Genomic DNA, 20402 nt, shown 5'->3' with positions numbered 1-20402 from the left:
ACTTCTGTACGTTGTTTTTTCTTAAAGCCTCAGCTCTAAGAACATGCAGCTTTAAGAATATCTAATTTTTAAGATAAGTTTACAGTCTTCCTTGATATTACAGATTTGAAAATGAGTCCTAAAAGCCAAAAGTACCCCCCCGCCACATCCTCTCCTCCCCCCACCCCAGTATTTCTAATAAAATGTTATGTCTAAGACAATCTCATAACCATTTTTAGACTCACTTATGATTGGTATATGCTTTGTGTTGTTACTTTCTCTTTTAGGAAGAATTCTTTATTAAGCTCTGTGATGGGTTGACCCTGGCTAAACGCCAGGTGCCCACCAGAGCCGTTCTATCACTCCCCCATCCTCAGCTGGACAGGGGAGAGAAAAATATAACAAAAACTTGTGGGTCGAGATAAGGACAGGAGAGATCATTCACTAATTACCGTCACGGGCAAAACAGACTCAGCTTAGGGAAAATTAACTCAATTTATTACAAATCAGCCAGAGTAAGGTAATGAGAAATAAAACGAAATCTCAGAACACCTTCCCACCACCCCTCCCTTCTTCCCGGGCACAACTTCACTCCCGGATTTCTCCACCAAACCCCCCCAGCGGCACAAGGGGGACAGGGATGGGGTTTACGGTCATCACACGTTATTTTCTGCCGCTTCACCTCCTCAGGGTGAGGGCTGATCACACTCTTCCCCCGCTCCAGCGTGGGGTCCCACCCACGGGGTCAGTCCTCCACGAACTTCTCCAACGTGGGCCATTCCCACGGGCTGCAGTTCTTCACGAACTGCTCCAGCATGGGTCCTTTCCATGGTGTGCAGTCCTTCAGGAGCAGACTGCTCCAGCGCGGGTTCCCCACGGGGTCACAAGTCCTGCCAGAAAACCTGCTCCACGGGCTCCTCTCTCCGCAGATCCGCAGGTCCTGCCAGGAACCTGCTCCAGCGCGGGGTTCCCACGGGGTCACAGCCTCCTTCGGGAACCCACCTGCTCCGGCGTGGGGTCCTCCATGGGCTGCAGGTGGAGATCTGCTCCACCGTGGACCTCCCTGGACTGCAGGGGGACAGCCTGCCTCACCAGGGTCTTCACCACGGGCTGCAGGGGAATCTCCGCTCCGGCGCCTGGAGCATCTCCTCCCCCTCCTTCTTCACTGACCTTGGTGTCCGCAGGCTTGTTTCTCTTACATGTTCTCACTCCTCTCTCCAGCGGCTGTTTCTCACTCTCCCAACTTTTTTTCCTTCTTAAAAATGTTATCACAGAGGCGTTACCACTATCACTGATTGGCTCGGCCTTGGCCGGTGGCGGGTCCGTCTCAGAGCCGACTGGTATGGGCTCGCTCTCTCTCGAACACAGGGGAAGCTTCCAGCAGCTTCTTACAGAAGCCACCCCTGTAACCCCCCCCGCTACCAAAACCTTGCCACATAAAACCAATACAAGCTCCAATAAAAGAAGTCAGTCTGTTATTTTATTAGGTATCTCTAAACAATTAACGGGTATAATTGACCAGATTAGAGAAATGTGACTTTGTTTTTTTCTGATTTTTTTTGGTGTGGTTAAATCCTTCTTAGCCTTGGAGGATCTGTAGATAGCTGGCTCATTTTCCCACTCATCAATTAGTTTGTGTTTTGTTTCAAAGGGTTAAAATAAAATCTGCTTTTGTATGTTTTTAGAAGGTAAAAACCAGCTTCCTAAACACTTGAGTTGCTGAAAAATTGTAAAGATGTATTGTGGTTTTTTTATCTCTAACAACTGAAATATGAGAGAGGATGAAGAATTTCAGATAAAGTAAAATTTAAAGCTTGGCAATTTTAGATTTAGGGCAGCCCTAGTGAAACCACATCTGGAGTACTGTGTCCAGTTCTGGTGTACCTAGTACCAGAAAGGCGTGGACTTATTGGAATAAGTGCAGCAAAAGACCACAAAGATGATTGAGACACTGGAGCATCTGTTGTACGAGGCCAAGAGGGCTGGGGCTTCTCAAGAAGAGAAGGCTCAGGGGAAATCTTACCAATGTGTATAAATACCTGATGGAGGGGAATGAAGAAGATAGAGCCAGGCTCTTCTCAGTGGTGGTCACTGAAGAGAAATGGTCACAAACTGAAATACAGAAAATTCTGTTTACATGTAATAAAAAACCTTTTTTGCAAGTATGGTCAAACAGTGGACCAGGTTGCACTCAGAGCTTCTGTAGCTTGTCTATCTTTATCCTTGGAGATACTCAAAACCCAAGTGGACATGACCTTTGGTAATCTGCTCTTGTTGACTCTGCTCTGAGGTGAGGGATTGGACTAGGCAGTCTCCAGAGGTGCTGTCCAACCTCAGCTATACTGTGAGTCTGTGAAAATATGCTGTCTGGAGGAGCAATTACTTGGTGTGAGCAGAAATGTTAAACATTTAAAACACACACTGCTTTGATAGTATCCATTTAGTTGTATTCCTTCTGTAGTAGTTTTTCTTGTCATAATGTAGTGCACTGGAAGTCCTTCTCCTTTATGAACAGAAGTCAACACAATTAAACTTCTTACCATTAGAAGTATTTTAAAGCTTCCATTTGGCACCTATAAGGAAAGTTGTCATTCCCAGAAATTGGAAGTTTGCTCATGTGTTCGAGAGAGGAGGTGGTCATAGTAGACTGATACATGAGCCTATTTTAACTATTCTAAAAGTATGAAATCATGGCTCAAGAGCCTTACTAATAATTCTTTTCCAAAAGATAAAAATGGAATAGGTCCTAGCTGGCAATTATTTTAAGAAAAAAAAAGAAAAAAAGACGTGGCTATGCGTTTATTCAGAATTTTCAGTAAGTAATGGTTCTATTAAATGAAGCCAGCTACCCTACCAAGCAGATTTTTTTTCCCTTATTTAAACTTTTTTTTTAAATTGTAATATTGTGTAGCAGACTCAATCTGTTGATTCTTGATGTGTCCTGCAATGTGTACTAGATTCTACCTGAGACTGGTTTGATGGCTACGATCAAGATGCAGCAAAAAGAAGCTTAATTGGATGATGTTGCTCTAGAGAATGGAATCATATTTTCTATGGGACTGTAGTAACTCTCTCGTTTATCACCATATAGGGCCCTGTTACTACATTCTGAGAGCTTTAAGTCTTGTTTTTAAGTAGAGGCTAGAATTGCTCCTGATTCATAAAGGAAAATTAGTAGATTAAAATGCCCATGTGCAAGGACATAGGCATACAGACTACACTAATACACTAAATGACTGTAGTCCGGTTAAAGTACCTAGAAATATGATTATGGACTACACGTTAAACTTCAAAATTGAGAAGTCAGCTCCCCTCCCCCCTGCCACCATTCTTAGATTTTTGAGTATCACGTAAACAATTAAAAAAAAAAGAACTATAATGCTAGTGCTGTTTTCCACCTTTGCAAAACCCAAACCACACAATTTAACTATATTTTAATATGACCAACTGAAAGTGGTGTAAACAAGTGTATCTTTTCCAGAGGTACCTAATAATAGCAATGAATTCAAGTAATAATAATCCTCCACATTTCAGCATTACATGTTTGAAACTGCTGTGCATCATTCAGTCTCACAGCATGTGGAATAAATAGTAATGTGAGCAGATTCAAGAAAGCTTTAATAATTTTGTGTTTAGATCTATAATGATGGCAGGGGAAGACGGCCATGGTGTGCAACCAGAGATTTGTAGATACTTTGTTGTAGGCTGTTGCTAGATATGTTATCTTTCAACGGCAGAGTATTTCTGCAAAGGAAAGTTGCAAAATCTGCCAGAATAAAAAGATTGACTGAAAATGTTCAGGATCTCCAGTGTAGGTCTTCATTATGTGGTGCCCAAATACAGGCTGAAGTGTGTAGTTCCTTTGTGGTTTGTGTTACATCCTCTTTGCAACAGATCAGATCTTTGCATATCATCAATCATAACCGCTGCCACTGCACAAATACCCTAGTATGAATCCTACTGTGTTGAAAATTGTTGGTATGCTAGTTTAGAGAAGTATAACTGCATAGTCACGGTCCTGTTTTCCAAAAGACCAGGAAGTTTCACTGTTTTTTGAAAAGGGGTAAAGTGTACTTGCAGGCAATGCAGTGGCTGATTACCTGTAGTGTAAAATAATTGTTTTGTTAGCTTCAGTAAGATCAAACATCCTGTGAGTTAAGAATGGCTTGTTGGTAATTTTAATACATTTTCTTGAGATCCAGTTAGCTATTTAATATTTTTTTTTTCAGATGTCACATTCACCTTAATTCTTGCATGTATTCTGAGCTGCTGGAATGTTACACTGAACATTTACTCGGCTCCAGCTGGGAACATTGGAGATACCCACAATTTTATATTGGAGAAAATATTGTGTCAGTGTTGGAGATAAATTTGTTTGTTATACTAATTTTCTTCCATCACACTTCAGAAATTTTTAAATGGTGCTTTCAGAGAGACACTTAATTTTCTTCTGTAAGAGAAACCATAAATTTTGTGTTTTCATGGCCAGAAATGGTTGGAGAACTTGAGCTTACTCTTACTAGACTGTCAATTAAAATCTGAGACAGCTGTATTGTTTTTATTAGTTCATCTAGCACTCAGTACTGGTATATTAACCTCAGTGCTTTTCTTTATGTTTGAATTTTTCAAAGCTCTTAATAGGACTTTTAACTCCAAGAAGACTGTCTGTAATACCCTGTAAGAAGTTGAATCTGTGTTCCAAGTACAAAATTTATTCTAAGCACTCTGGTATGCAGAGCTGTCCTTTATTGCTAACTGGACAGCTGTATCTGCTGGGTAAAGTTTGTTATCCTTTCTGGGAGAAGTATTTGTGTATTTTGAGGTGAAGTGTTCTGTAATTCTTGCAGATGTATTGGTCTTCCTTGCTAAAACATCAAGGCAGATGTCACAGTAGAAATTGTCAGGATAAGCAGAGTTATAAGCTGTAATAGTCTTTATTGAATAATATTAATAATTAAAATCCATCATTACGAATCAGTTCCTTGGTCACTGCAATTTTGTTTCAGCAAACCCTGGAATATCTTGGGTTTGACTTTCTATTTTCACTCAAGCTTTCACTTCTGCTTGCTACTAAGAGAGCCTGACTCTTATGTTTTTATGCCTGTGCTCTCCACATTTTCTTTTTCAGGCACTGATGCCTCCCTCCCACTCCGTCCTTGAGTGCTGTCATCTGGAATTTCACAGTGATTAAACAATGTGTTGCCCTTGCGATGCTACTGTTCTCTGTGGCCTGTTGAACTCTAGTATTTTCATCTTCTGTCTGATTTTCACTGTTTTTATGTGAGTGGATTACAGTTATGGGTTCTACTGCCACCACTTTGGTTTCCCGAAGAATGTTTCTTTTGTCTCGTTTGAAGCTTAGTTATTCTTTTTTTGCTTCTGATTTTTGTTTCTTAGTTTCTTACTCATTTTAGTTACAGACCTTAGAGGGGGGAAATTACAGTTTTGCTGCCTAACTAGTCTAAGAATATTGCCCATAATATACTGTACAGAATTTCATTTGCTTTTATTCCTGTGATGGAACTCTTTCAGTAAGTTCATCTAGTTTTCCTGTGGCTTTCTACTTTAAGGAAGTAATTAGAAACAAAATGCTAAATATGGAGAAGAGTCTGACCTCCTTGTTGCCCTTTTTTAAAGGCTGCTTTGCAAATTTGTTTGCTAAACAATTGTTTATTGTGCCAGTCAACAATTGTAAAAGTGTTTTTACAAGTTATTGTAAGATTCAAGATTCTCATAACTAGGTTCCTGCAATGTGTGTGCCAGTCTTCTCTGCACCTTTACATTATTTTGCATCTGTTGTGGTTTAGTTGAGGCTCTTATGGGAAGGACTTTTTGGTTGCTGTAATTCAGATTATACTTAGGTGATATCATTACCTATATGGTAAGTGTCTTTTTGCTGGGTCATGCAAAGTACCAAAGGTTTTTCTGGGCAATATGTTTTCTGAAGTTTTGCTGAGTCTTGCTTTACATGGCAGGAGTAATGAATCTTCTTCCTTTGGTAACCTGTTGTTATCTAATGAACGTGCCTAATGGGAAATGTTGAGAGAGTCAGTCTAATCTTTTTATTATATTTATTCTTCTTAGAATACAAAGTTTACAACAATATTTTCCCCTTTTAAATAATCACTTTTATGTGAGTGGTTTGGGGATTTTTTTGATGCTTTTCCTCATGTTCTGGACTTCCTTTGAGCAAGTTAATTGCAGAAGTTTTTGCAGGTATAAGTCTTAAATAGTAGATTTCTGCATCAAGAGAAGTGACCGTACAAGTATCTATGTACAACTGTGGTCTTACAGAGGTTTAAAAGATTTTAGGTTAGGCCTGCACATTGGTATTACCATAGTGCCTTCCTACTTTGCTCTTTCTTCTCCTGTTTGGGCTGCAGTTACTGGTGACGGTTTACAGTCCATTTGCTTGAATGTATTTGTCCTTAAATTTCACCTTTCCTTTCCTCACCTACTGAGTGTCTCTGTTATAACTTCTCCAGTATTGCCTGTCTTTAATTTCTACGAATATCTTGTCCTCTCTTGTATTACCTGTTGTTCTCATCTTTGACCTTTTCAATTCTAGTACTAAAACTTCTGAGAAGGCAGTTGCCTGGCTACAGAACTGCAAGTAACTAAGATTGTCCCGCTGCCTTCTTGTTCAGCTTGGGATGCAGCTCATTTACTTTTACTCCATTTTGCAGATTTGCCCACTTTACAACAGAACATAATTTCTCTTTCTGTACACAGTCATACACATCTTTTTTGTTTTTTCTTCTCCTACAGCAGCATTTGTCAGTTGAAGTTAAAGGAAAAAAAAAACCAAAAACACACCTGCAACTCTTTTCCCAAGAACCAAATAACCATCCTGCAAATCCTTCCTATATCTTTTTTCTTTTATTGGAAAATTGGGACTTGATTCACTTGCCTAACTATAGGTGTCTAACTCTGAGGTTCCCTAGGGTATCTTGCTTGGCCTTTTCAGCTACTGATCCAAAGGGCACTGATCTCTCTGAAGAACCTTGTGTCATAGCTGCCATAAATGTGCCCTGAGGCATCTCACTAGACCTTCTGCCTTTCCTCTTCTGATACCTTGATTTGCATGTGAAGTTAGAAATGAAGCTGAAAAGCATCCTGGCTTTTTGCTACCAGATGTTGTCTCAAAGCTTCAGAAATATTTCTGACTTCCACTAAACAACCTGTAAAAAGTTGAAGCTACGCTTGGTTTAGTTTAATAGGACTATTGATTATGGGCAGGTGAGCAAAGGTCCCACAGTATTCCCAGACACCATTTGAGGGTAGCTGTCCTCCCCTGTGGGCAAAAGTCCTGCTTCAACAGATCATTTTAAGAGGAACTTCTGAGGTTTAATTATCCTTCTCTACTTGAGAGAAGAATAGCCTGGCAGCGGCAGCACCACGGGAAAAATAGAATTATCCCTGTGTCTTCTTCCAGTAGTAGTTTTGTATTTACCAAAGTTGTACTGTCATTTCAGGAGCTGTATCTTTCTTGCCAACCAATTAATAAGAGGCTCTATAGGTAGTGTGTTACTACATTTGACTTAAAACCTGTAGAGCAAAAATCTTTAGGGTGGAATCCAGTAACAAGTCAGCAGGTCTGCATTTAGTTCACTTAAATCCTTTCATACTGCTGACTACCCTGACTTAGTATCTTGGTTGCAGATTGTAGCGAATAACTGATTCTTTTTGTACCTGTAAAGACAATTAAGAATGGCTGGTTCAGGTAAGAATTTGTTTATAGAGGGGACTGCTCAGTGTTTTGAGTCTACAATTTGTGTGGTTACTAGAAAAGATAGGTTAGCATTTTGAGTAGATGGAGAATATAATTCTCCTTATTATCTTTTTCTTTTTAATATCCAATAATAGCAATTTCTTCATTTTCCCAAAAATGATTCTGCACAGAGGATTGGTCACTTGCATCAACACTGTTCTCTATTAGCTGTGAATGCATTTCATGATCAAGTTGCATTTGGATTTTTTGTTTGTTTCTTAAAAGCCGAATGGCTTGATCCCCTTCATATGGTGAATTCCATTCAGACTGGTCTAATTCCAGGCTGCAGTGGACACACATGTTTATTCTACGTACTTAGTGCTGACTTAGAAATTCTTGGGGTCAGAAAAAGCTGAAGAATATAGATATCCTTTCAAAAGTAGAGTTTAGGAAGCTAACTGATATGTTCCTTCCTAATTTTGCCGCCCTTAGGTAATCAGGGATGTTAATGCTGTGGCACTCTCAGTACAACATCTTTCAGTACTACCAAATTTACAGTATGGTTAAAAAAAGAAGGAAAAATACCCCAAAAATGAAGTTACCAGGAGAGGAAAAACTGTATGTAGTGTAGGCCAGTGGAAAGCAACTATAAGGATTTAAGAAATACTCAGTTTCAGAGTTACAATTGTCTTGCTTGTAGTCAATCCTTACTGCTTTGTTAGACTTGCTTATGCATTTTGATAGATGAGAAAAGAACAGTATATGTGTGTGTTAAAAGAAATTATAGATTTAAGTATTAATATTTCTATCTTTTTGTCTATTGGGAGCATATTAACTTTTCCTTTGAAATCCTGTAAAGCAAAATATTTCAAAATTTAATTCTGTTTGCCCTAGGAGAGAAAACGAAGAGAAAGTAATATTTTTGGATAATGAAAAGCAAAAGATGTATAATATATCCTTTTTCTTCTAAATTTATTGTTGACTCCATGGCTTTAACTTTATTGAAATAATTTTAAATTCTGTAGTAGTATTTAATTGGAAATGTAATTCCACTGAATTATTGGCTAGTACATCTACAGAAATGAGATAAATACAGTCTGTGTCTGAAGGTTTTGCTTGCATTGTTCTTACACTGGAATGGTCATGGTCAGTAGTGCTGTGGAATGCCACACGGTTTGCCTTCTCTCAAGAGAATAAGGGCAAACAGAGTTGGAACATGAGAAATTACTTACTCTGTTGCTGGAGATGCAAGGAAAAGGTTATTTGTTTCATTTAGGTGAGAAGGGGAGAGAATGCAGGATTATATTGGTTTTTTTGGTGGTTTTGCTTTCAAAATTAAAATGGTAACCATTCTCAGACTCTAAGCACAATAATTTGGCGAATGGTTTTAGTGGTTAAAAATCTTATGTTTTCACCCCAGCACAATTATATTTGCAAAGGGTAAGCCACAGGTAGTATCATGTCAGTATTAAATAAAGTAGTTGTTAAAAAAAATGGATATATCTACTAGGTCAGCACAAACTGGTAGCTGGTGATTCAAAATATTTAACACCTTATATTTTGTAAGCTCACTGCAGAGACTAGTATTAATATTTATGTGAAGTAAAACCAGATTGACTGTTGTGTTGGCCATTGTGATTCTTTAAATATCTTTTATTTGAGTGTATAGAAGTGTTTTTTATTTATGCGTCATAGCCCTGCCAAGCAAACTGTTAACTGCAGTTTTAATTTCTCTGGTTTGTGGCATGTAACAAGAACAAAACTTGGATTTAGGATTGATTCACTTAGTCTTTAGTTAGACTTGTAATGGTGTATTTTTGTTGAAAATATATAATTTATGAAAATATAGCTCATGCTCATAGTTGCAAGTAGGGCAAAGTCATTCCTTGGTACCTAAGCTCTCTAGAGTCAAAGGTGTTACTTTTTCTGCCCTAGTATTGTAAATTAAGGCATAAGAGAATGGAAGGGGAGAGGATGGAGCAGAAAAGTTAGAGGCCAGGGGTCACCCGGGTGAATGTCTAATATGGTTCAAAAAAAGGTTCTTTTTTTCTTTCCTTTTAGCAACTAGATGAATGTCTTTGGATTCATGGCAGAAGTGAGAGTTAATAGAATAAGATTTAACTGAGGGGATGCTTTTTTTTTTCTTTTTGAACACGTGAAAAAATTGTTCTAAGGTCAGACCTTATCATCTTCGCTAGTAAGAGGCTGCATTTACCTGATGAACTGAAGACCACTGATGATAGAGAAGCACTGTTCTTTTCTAACTGTTTACATGGAAACGAAACACCATTTTGTTGTGAACTTTTTTGTCTTTATTGATTGTACCCCAGCCTGTGTGAGGTTTGGTTGTAGCAGAATAAATTAAGGTTTACATTTTTTAAAAAACCTATGGTACTGTAGGAGGGAGAGTGTTAATGATTCATTAAATGATGTGTTTCTGGTTTAGTGAGAAAATCAGGACAACAGCATGATTTTTTAGGTTCCGCAGGGTTGTAAAATGTTTTGAGTATTGTCTCAGCACTAGTGTTTTGTGACTGATTGATTACCAGGCACTGAAATAATAGTTTTGTTTATTTTGAAGCCTGGAGAACCCTTCAGCCATGTACTATGTAGCCTTTTGGAAAATGACTATACTATAGAGAAAAATAATCTTGTGATACATATTGGCTTTAATGCTGATATATTTGGTCTCAAAATGACTTTTACTAAAGGGACTTCGGAATTTGGATTTGTGGCATGTTTACCCTGGGCAACTAACTAGAAGCAGTTATAGTAATTATAAGTAGTAGTAACAGAAAATATTAATATCACAATATTAATTTTGACTCTGGATTCTGTCCCTTGTACTGAATAGTTGTTTGATATCAATAGGTCATGAAAAATTTTTAAACCAAAATTTCTGCACATTTGGTCACTTGCTGTAGATAAGGAGTGATATGACACTAATATTAAGTGGAAGAAGGGGTGTGATGGAAGGTAGTAAAGAAGAACTATGAGCATGTGAGAGAGGTAATAGATTGGTTTGGCCTGCTGCAACCATGAGGTGGCTGACCTCAGTGTGGCCACCCATCACAGCTGAGTGGTCAAAGAGGGTACTGTCCCCAGCTGTTGGCCCTGGTCCCAGAGCAGGAATCACTGCATGGGATATGCAGCTGACCTGAACCCCGAATTGTAAAAGTTTACCACCTAGCATATTAAACTAATAATTCCAAATTTAATTTATTGTCATACTTGAGCACTGTATATGATTATGTTCTGGAAGGTGCTGTGAGTTCTTTTCACTTCGTGTTGCTGTAGAACTGAAAATGCTGGGGGAAAAAAAGTTTGTACCTGCTTCAATCTTCACATTGCACCTACTGTCACAACTCTCCTGAGGTTCACCTGTTACTGTGTAGCTTGCAGAGGTGAATACAGTTTATTGCCAATGTCACTCTCTAAGCAGAGTCTTGGAGCCACCTCATGATATAAGGTTCTGTAATAGTTTTTCACTAAATCAAACATGGAGGTGTAACATAAAAAATATGCAGTTACTCTGATCCTTCTTTTATTCTAAGCAGCTCTTTGTAGCATTTATATAGTTGGAGTGCAGCTCGTAGTGAGCTGAGCTGTAGCTAGGAGTCCTCTGTTTTGTCAGCTCTTTTAAAGCTGGAATGCAGAGAACGAAAAGCATGCAACTAGCAACTGGGATGTGAAAAATGTGTGTTAAATGAGCTACTTAGCATCACGTAAGAACGTGGCAAAAACACAGATACAATTCTTTCCTTCAGAGTAGCATTGGGCTACCAAAGTCACAGGCCAGGCTTTTTCATTGTGCTGTGTTCCAAGTTATTCATAACGCCTCTTTATCTATGAAGCAAAGCTCAGTCAAAGAATGTATTAAGGTGCTATCCCCTTCAACACATAACCTCAAGAGTTGCCTGCTCTGTACATAGAAATTGGTGAGGTTGTTGTAAAGAGCCATACATGACTTTTTAATTGTAGTAAATATGAAGAAAAGGGTTGAGTTACGGTGGCATAGGAACCATCCAGTCTAGTAAACATCAACTTTTCTGAATTCTTCGTTGCTGTATTACAGTTTAGGCAGCCTAGTAATTATTTTCTCTTACATAACATAGGTGCGTTTCCTGTTGTAATTTTATGTGGTTTCGTCAAGAATTGGTGCCTGTTTTGTTCTTCTTTTAAATGAAATAAAAAATCGATTTTATGTTGGCTGTGTTGGATATTTTAAGTGGCAGACCTCTGCTCTTTCCTGCACCCCATACTTAACATGTGTTCCTGACATTTTAGAAAGAGAAAGGAAGGTAGGAGTGCAGATAGGAGAAACCCACACCGTGCTCTACTGAGTCGCATGATCAGTGAGTTCATGATTTGGAGTGATACTGTAGAGCATACCTATCCCAGACTGGCCGTTGGCTTCTTGGTCATGAGCCCTCATCCTCTGCAGATCAATCTTTATGGCATCCTTGCTTCCAGCTAGAGCCAAGATAAGTTTACAGAATGTTAGAAATTAAAACTGTCATGTTGAATGTCTTGAGATGGTGACATCACTGAACCAGTGATGTGATGCTTTAAGATTTGTTCAGCTAATGCTTTTCTCTAGTTCTGCATTCATAATTTTTGGAAAAAATAAAAAGTGGTTTAACTTTCTCTGAACAGAATTGTTTATAAGGCGTACCACACTGGTTTTACTTTGTGTAGATTTTAAACAAGTGGTAACAAATAGTAGGTATTGACTTCTTTCTTCTAATGCCTGCTACCTCACAAATCTACTTTATGCAAAAGCTCGGAGCTGTTCTTTCATACCTTTATAAAGAGGAAAGAGTGATTAGGAGGTAGACAAGTAATGCTAGATACTTTTTTTTTTCCTTGAATTGTGGGTGTTTTTTAAGAGCTCACATGTGGATGACTGCTGTTTTACCTATATGAATTCTGAAGTATGTTTACTAGTGAAGTAATATAACCCAAATTTCTTTGATCTGTCACATCAGTAATTAATTGTATATCTTGTGACACTGGCAAGATGAGAACTCAGTGCTGAGCTGTGATGAAGTTTTATATTTTTAGTTAATTTTAGTCTCTCCATTTAAATGTGTAATACTGCATTTCCCTTGGCCAGAATTTGGATAATTGGAATGATTCCTATTGAACTGTGTATTCTTCCTTCTAAGAGTTGTGAGTGGCAAGGAGAAGAGGGAGTAGGTGCTAAGTTTTAAAAGCTCCAGTATTTTGAAAATCCTGATCTTAGTAGTTTGCGTTTGACTTTGACTTAATATGCAAAACACAGCAATCTAAATGTAGTCCTTTTTTAAAACAAGATCACTTTTCTAACTTGGTGTTTTGAGGCAACCCTCCATAGTGTTTGAATCGCCATTTGAGATATAAAGCAATAATGTATTTCATGTTTCATTGCTTGCAGAGGCGGAAGAAGCTGTGCCTCAGGAATTTGACTTCATTCCCCCAAACATCTGATGCTTATCTTGCATGTGAATTTTTGTAAAAATTATATGGCTATATACATGAAATATATTTAGTGTAACGATCAAATTATACATTAAAAATGTGTATCATATGTACAATATTTTATTTATTTATTTATTTATAAGCACATACATAAAAGTGCAAACAGTGTTTTCATTTATTACTTTTCAGGGGATATAATTTTCAATGCTCACTATCCTGACCTGCCACCAGATTTTATCTTTGGAGAGGATGCTGAATTTTTGCCAGATCCTTCTGCCTTGCATGTAAGTACTTCACTGTTTGAGAACCTTATACCATGCAAAGAGACTTGGCTTTTTTAGAATAGCTTCAGCAATAGGAATTTGCTAACAATGCAGAATAAAGAAAAAAACCCCAACTTTCATCTCACTGTTATGTAAGTATAAACACTTTGTCTTCTAATAATCCATAAATATAAGGGTTTTAAAAAAATATTTTATCAAGACAAGATGAAATTTACAATAACTGTTCAGAGTATCTTTAAGAAAATGTCTTTTTAATATCTGTCCATCCTAAAAGATGATCTGTTTCAGCAAAAAGGATTGCTCTATTGTGTCTTTGAAAAGCATTTCATTCCAGAAAAAGTAGCACAATGTTGTGTAGTGATGTTGATTTTTGTTTTCCAATGAGGAGGGATAAAACCAGGTTGTATGTTGTTGAAACCACTGTGTCAAAGATAGATATTTGCTCACATGTGGTAGCATTACCATAAAGACAAAGAAATGCCCTTTTAAAAGGTGGGAGGGTCAAAAATTAGCTTAATGAGAAAATATTTTTACACAGTCTTATTACTATAGAAAAAGGAACACCACAACCTGAAACCAAGCATTTTGTTCACTATTCAAAATTAGCCTCAAGTAGTAAAGCCTTGTTTGAAGAAGCTGACAATGGTTATACTTTTAAAATGCTTCTCTCTCAGATGTTACTAGTAGTTACTAAAGCCACACTAAGGTATTTTGAAACCCAGAGTGTTTTTCTCTTTTACTTTCCCCCTATCTTTGGACTTCATTCTGCTGCCTTTGCAGACCTGCAGCTTTGTTTCTGAGTCAACAGTATCATTTGTCAATAGGGTTTGGGCATATTTTTTCCAGTATGTGTCCAGTGCCTGTGGTTATGGTGCAGAACTTAGTGGCTGTGTCAGAAAACTATGCCTTTTCCATAGAGCTCTGCTGCAATTCCTGCTTGGTCACCCACACAGTAGGTTATGATATAATTTCTTTTTTTTCCTCAAAATTTTCAGCTTTTATTAGAAAGTTGACCCAAAAAGCAATTGACACTTTAAAGTATATTTTATTATATAGGCTACCTGTAAGGGTATATGGGAATCACTGGCACAAACAGGCACCTGGGAAATGTCTTTTAATTGAAATTCTCATGGCCGAGGGCCTTGCTAGAGGAGAGGCTTTTTGCATAGTCCTCTCCTGCAGCCTGTTTGGTGCTTTATTAGCATGGCTCCAGTGCAGGTGGGTGATTGATGAGGTATGGGAGCTCCCCAAAGTAAGTCAGAGGCTGTCATGCTCTATGTTCAGTTTTGGGGTACAGGTGTCATGGGGGAAGAATGTGAGGCAGTGGCCACAGAACTGAACATGTCCTTCATATGTGACGTGACAGATGTGGTTTTTGGTTTTAGCTGTATTCACATTAAGTTATACTGAAAAACTACACAATCTTAAAAGAATTGGTTTTAATAACTATTTTTAGCTTACCTAACAGAATTTTTAAAAGGTGAATGTCTTATTTTTTTGTTTCCCCCAATCACTTTCCTGTTAAACTCACAAAATCCTTTCGGAAGGATGCATGGTGCTGCTGAATAGCTATTTTGTTAGGCCCATTTATATAAAAGGTTTTATTTTATATGACAATTCTAGAATTGTTCTCACATTCTTTTATTTACCAGTTCTGCTATTCTCCCCTTTTTCTGTTTTGTAGTTTTGCAATCTTACAACCTCCTGAGAAGTATTCACAATAGTAACTGCTTTCAGCAGTCGATATTAAAGGAAGAGGAACACTTTTTAATGTGCTGGAAAGCTGAAATTAATAACAAATAACAAATGAGATATTTAATAAAGATAATTCGGAGCATCTTGCAGAAATGCTGTTCAGATGGAGTTTGATAAGATGCCATATTTGTCATGTGAAAAGAAGTCACCAGCACTAGTGATCCACAGGGCAACCTGCAAGGATAAAAACATCCTTAGTTTTCTTTCTTTCTTACATTGTTCATTAATGATACTTCTTTTGGGAGTGTCTTCTTTGGAAAGCAGCTTGAAGAGACATTTGCTCCTTGACACATAATGAGATATTAAACAGTCTATTTTAAAATTAATTAAAAACAAACCAAAGAAGAAATTTGCAAGCCAACAGCTTTCCTTTGGTCATTATGCCTTGCTATACTATTCACTATGTAAATGTAACCTTTTTTGATAAGGTCCTTGGTCACTCTCCTGCAGTCCATCCTCATGTTATCAGAGCCTGTTATCTCTGCCTTGCAGCTATAGTCTATGTGGTGTATTTTTGCATTTGCCTTTTAATGTTCAACATGGTTTGCAAAGTCTTTCTTCAGAATGTTAAGTTAACAATAACTTGCTTATTATGCTAAGTATTTGAATAACTCCCTCTTTTCCACAGATCTTAGAGCTGTTTAAAGAAGATAATTTTTATTGAATTCTAAGATATTAGCAGAATTTTTTAATGTGTTAACATATCTTTCTACTGACTAAAAATAGGTTAGCACATTGAGTGTAATTTAATGCTCTTAATCTTGAGCAATCTTCAAATACTTTTGATGCAACAGTCCTGGCAATCAAAACAGAATCTACCATTTACAAAAGCATGTAGATAGTATTAAATGAGGAGTGCAGTCTCTAAGTACTAAGCCGCCAGATCTGTGGGAATTCTGACACTGAGCCTTCCTCCGCTGCTCTCATCCGCCTGTCTTGTTTTCCAAGAAGTCATCACATGCTGTTACATAGCTTGAGTCAGGCATTACGCTTAGCTTGAAACGAGAACCAGGTACTCTAGATTCCTCAAGCTCATGTGGCTGTAATAGAGGCTGTCAGCAGACCTCCCTGAAGATGTTTGAATGGCTGTGCTGCAGATCACTTCAGTCACTCCTTCAGTTTTCATGGCCGTGGGTAGACCTTCAAGTTAGATTTTCATCTAAGCATGGTAACAGGTGTACAGTTAAGCAGCTGTTAGCCAGACAGCTAAAACAAGATGCAGAAATACTGTATTTTAAAAAGTAGATGCTGTAGCTGAAGTCTTCATACTGTCTTTTTTTTCCAAAGAATTCCTAAATGGTTGGGCCTGTGTTTCAGCAGTGAGGTGATATGTTGAGCACTCTTGTTATAAACAGAGCTAATCAGCTGCTTTGTTAAATTGGTCTTGCAGTTGCAGAATCAAGTTGAAAATGCTCATTGAAACTCAGCTTTTCTTCTGTGTCTTGCACAAATATTAAAGTCACTTCAGTTTGAAACTCAGGTTGAGTCTCAAGTTTAGCACTGCAAAATATAAGCTTCAGTACATGCCATACCAGAAGTAGTTACTGTGCTGGTTGCAGTGTCTGATTGTGTGTATTTTGATCTTCTAGAAGGATGTAGAGATTGAGGAGCAACTCAACAGAGGTGCAACTGTTCCTTTTTGTGATACAGTTTTAATTAGTCACAGGGCTAAATTCTTTAGGTTGGTGATGCTATTTGTGTTCAAAGCATTATCAGAAATAAACATTTTTTTTTCATTAAAAATGTCCTCATCTATCGCATGCATTAGATACTTGTGTGTATAGTATGCATAAATAAAATCAGCTTCTCAGAATCTAAATAGGAAAGTTCTTCCCTCCTCTAGTGTTTATTCATTTTGGATGACAAGTATTAGAAATGTATTTTAAAAAACAACCTATGATTCACTCTGTTCTGATTAAAAATTCAGTTGGCACAAAACAAGATTAGTGATTGTGTACGGATGAGATTAATTTGAAGCTCATTACAATGATGCCAGTTTGAGTAGCAAGAATTGTTTGTTATGTTAGCCTAGTTGATTGTTAATGTGAGCCAGGTAACTGAAGTGCCTATGCAAAATGTTAACCCCATTTTTCCAATGATTTTGAAGTATATTCTGTTTGGCAAAGAGGAAACAATAGCAGTATATGCAAGCTAACTGTCAGTTTAAGGATTTGGGTTTTTTAGCATCCTACTTCAGGTTTCCAGCTAGTCTCCCCAGAATTTTTCTGCTCATCCCTTGCTATTAAAAAGGCTCTGTTAGCCTTAGTGGGGATGGAGGCAAGAGGACATTAGCATTTCTTAAAACCCAGTAAGTGTTGAATGTGTCCCTGTGGGCTAGTATATATGGGAATACTTAGAGCTGCATTTGTGTGGGAGGAGACTTTTGCCATCACAGAACTTCAGAGTGTGGGCCACTGCAGTTTTCATGCCAGTATGTAACATTGGGAAGATTGTTTCCCCTTGTCTAATTGTTAATATGAAGTACAGATTTCAGTCATTGTGGAGTTGATTCAGCTAATTGTGCTACTCAGGTGTATTGGCTGTTATGCTTTATATCTTGTGTAGAGCAATGTTCATTTTAAATTCTTATATTTGTAGTTATTAATTATTAGACTCCATATTTATCATTTGGCTATATGATGACTGTCGTGAAGGCCATGTTGTTTTCTGTGGCTGTGTTCAAAATCTTAATCATTATTACTGTTGATGTGCTGAGTTAGTTAATGGGTAGTGCAGAGATCTTTTAAATATCTCCTTCTTCCATAATTGTTCTTCATTTACAGTCAGGTGCATGAGAGATGTTTACCAGCATCAATTGTTCCTATGCTCACAGTAGCTACAAAAAAGCCCAAACACCCCTTATATTAGCTAATGCCATTTAACTATTTTGTTCTAAAAAGTCTGGCTGTTGTATTGTTGGTAAAGATGCAGGTGTTATGTGTTACATAGTATGAAAGCCCCTACATAAGGGCAATGAGAATGATGGCTTTCAGACTGTGACTTTAAAGTTGCAATGGTGGGTTTTCTTTGTCTGGGAAATGTGTGGGTAAGCTCGAACTATTTTTAGCATTGCTATCTCTTCTGCTTGCTCAATTTGGGATGGCAGCAGCAGATTTCATTCTTCGACCCCTAACTTACCACTCTTGTACCAAAAGCCTTAAATTACTTCGGTTTCAGTTGAACTTGGAGAATTTAAGTGAAACAGGATTGGATCCTGCATTTTATTAGAAGTTTTTTCCTTATTTTGAACTTCTTTATATTCACATTTTTTGTGTTCGCTTTTCAGTCATGTCTTGACATTGTATGTCAAATGTGTTTGGGTTTTTTTAATAAACCAGTGCTATTTACTGTTTAATTCTCCAAAACAAATGTGAATTCTGAAAACCATTTATTCCTGTCCTTCTATATTGATCCTACACATTTGTATATATGGGGGATGTATGTATGTGTGCACATATATGTGATAACCTATGTATAAGGTTAGGTTCTTTATATGCATATGGTCACTGAGGCCTTGCTGAGGTTAGTCTGGTATGGATAGGCAGTGGTGACAAAGTCACATTTTATACCATCAGAAGAGTAATTTCATTCAGGAACTTCCCCAGCAGAAGGACCTTTTGGCTGGTATTGTTGGCATTTATGGTATACGTTTTTGTCCATGTTTTCAAACGGTAGAGCTATGCCAGTAGAACATTCCTCGTTAGGCCAGACCTGAAAGAATCTAATTTTGAATGTGTTTTTTTGTCTGGTTTTGGTGTCTGAGCTCCACACAGTTCCCCCAGGGAATCCTCACTTGTTTCTTTGACCTAGCTAGTAAGGGTTGTCATAAACTGGGCACAGGTTTTCTGCCTTTTATTTTTGCTGTGCTTGTACTGGGCTTAAAATGAGAAATCCCAGAAATAGGATTCTGGCTGGGAATTCTCTCCTGGGGTAGCCTGGCCAGCTTGGCTACAGCCCTTGTGAGGCCAGCATTCATGAGGTCCTTCTGAGAAGTCATATGGTGCCAGGAGCAAGTGTTAGGATTGTCTGTGTAGCTGTGTGGTAAAGATGGAGGATATACAAACAGTTCAGCAGAAAAAATTCAAGAGAGATGACAGAAAACAAGTTTTTCCTATCATCTTTCCATCTCTTCTTCCTTCAAGGCCTTTCTACATTGGGAAATTACTTCTTTTTCTCCTTCTTTTAGTCTTCTGACTTTCTCTTCTAGCCTTTCCCTTTTATTTCTCCTCTTTGTCCAGAATTGTTAATATTTATAGAGCTGAGAGGGAGTTATCTACCTTGTATTATGCTGTCATTTTGTATTCATGTAAAATCATTGTATATATTCACCTCGCTTTCTCTTTTCAAATTTCAGCATTTCCTAGCACAGTTTACAACACTTGGCTTTCTATCTTAAAGTGTAAGCACAAGAGAATATGCTGAGGTCAGAAGTTCTGCTTTAGTTAATCACAGCATTCTGGCTGGACCTTCTGCCTAGCGAATCCATAAAGTGAAAAAATTTCTACAGTTTAATACTATTTATTTAATTTTAAAGGGAGAAAATATCTGATAAGCCAGGAGGTTTTGCCTTTCTTGCTTCAATCTTCCTAGTGTGGAATGCAAAATTAATTCCATTAGTTCTCTGAAAGGCTCGGTGGGGAAACATTTCCTTTCATTTTTTGGCACAAGAGTCTCTGATAATGCAGTTTCTCCCTAGAATATGAAAAATCCAGAATATTAGCTCTTAAAATATAGTACTTCATTCCAGGAAATACTGGTTTTAGGAGAACATTAGGAATGTGCATGGATTGTTTGACTGAAGGATGGCAAAGTGGGAGAAAATGTTTTTCTGCCATACTAACTGATGTGCATGTGATGAGAAACTTAATCATTGTGCATTAGCAAAATAGAGGGAAAAACATTTAATGGCTTTCCATTCATAGTGTTGTATTAGGGGGGAAAAAAAAAAAAGAAAAGATAATTTTCATTTGTCACATGAGTTTGACCATCTTTTTCATGGTCATACAGTGAGATGGGCCAGCGGGTTGGACCAGAATAACAGGGTGCTTAAATCTTAGTGTAAAGGCTGAAAAAGATGTTTAGGCTTATGTTTCCTTCAAGCTATGTCTGTTTAGCTTATACCTGAGCCCAGAGCACTGGCCTCCTGAATTTCTGGATCTTCTCTTGAATTCATGTTGAATTAATCTTGATTTCTCAAGGAATTCACTCATTTC

General features: G+C 37.7%; 1 protein-coding gene across 5 annotated transcripts in view; it reads left to right on the top strand.

Moving 5' to 3' along the window:
• The window catches only part of BABAM2 (BRISC and BRCA1 A complex member 2), a 180604-nt gene that overhangs the window by 22299 nt on the left and 137903 nt on the right, over window positions 1–20402 (top strand). For all 5 annotated transcript variants that reach the window (XM_075042888.1, XM_075042885.1, XM_075042886.1 and 2 more), the window contains exon 4: window positions 13340–13434. In XM_075042888.1, coding sequence (XP_074898989.1) covers window positions 13340–13434 — 95 coding nt within the window. The remainder of the gene's footprint in view (window positions 1–13339; window positions 13435–20402) is intronic.

Source organism: Buteo buteo, chromosome 12 (assembly GCF_964188355.1).
Source record: "Buteo buteo chromosome 12, bButBut1.hap1.1, whole genome shotgun sequence".
Taxonomy (NCBI): Eukaryota; Metazoa; Chordata; class Aves; order Accipitriformes; family Accipitridae; genus Buteo; species Buteo buteo.
The sequence above is the reverse complement of the archived record's forward strand: the minus strand, read 5'-3'. Positions and strand labels throughout refer to the sequence as shown.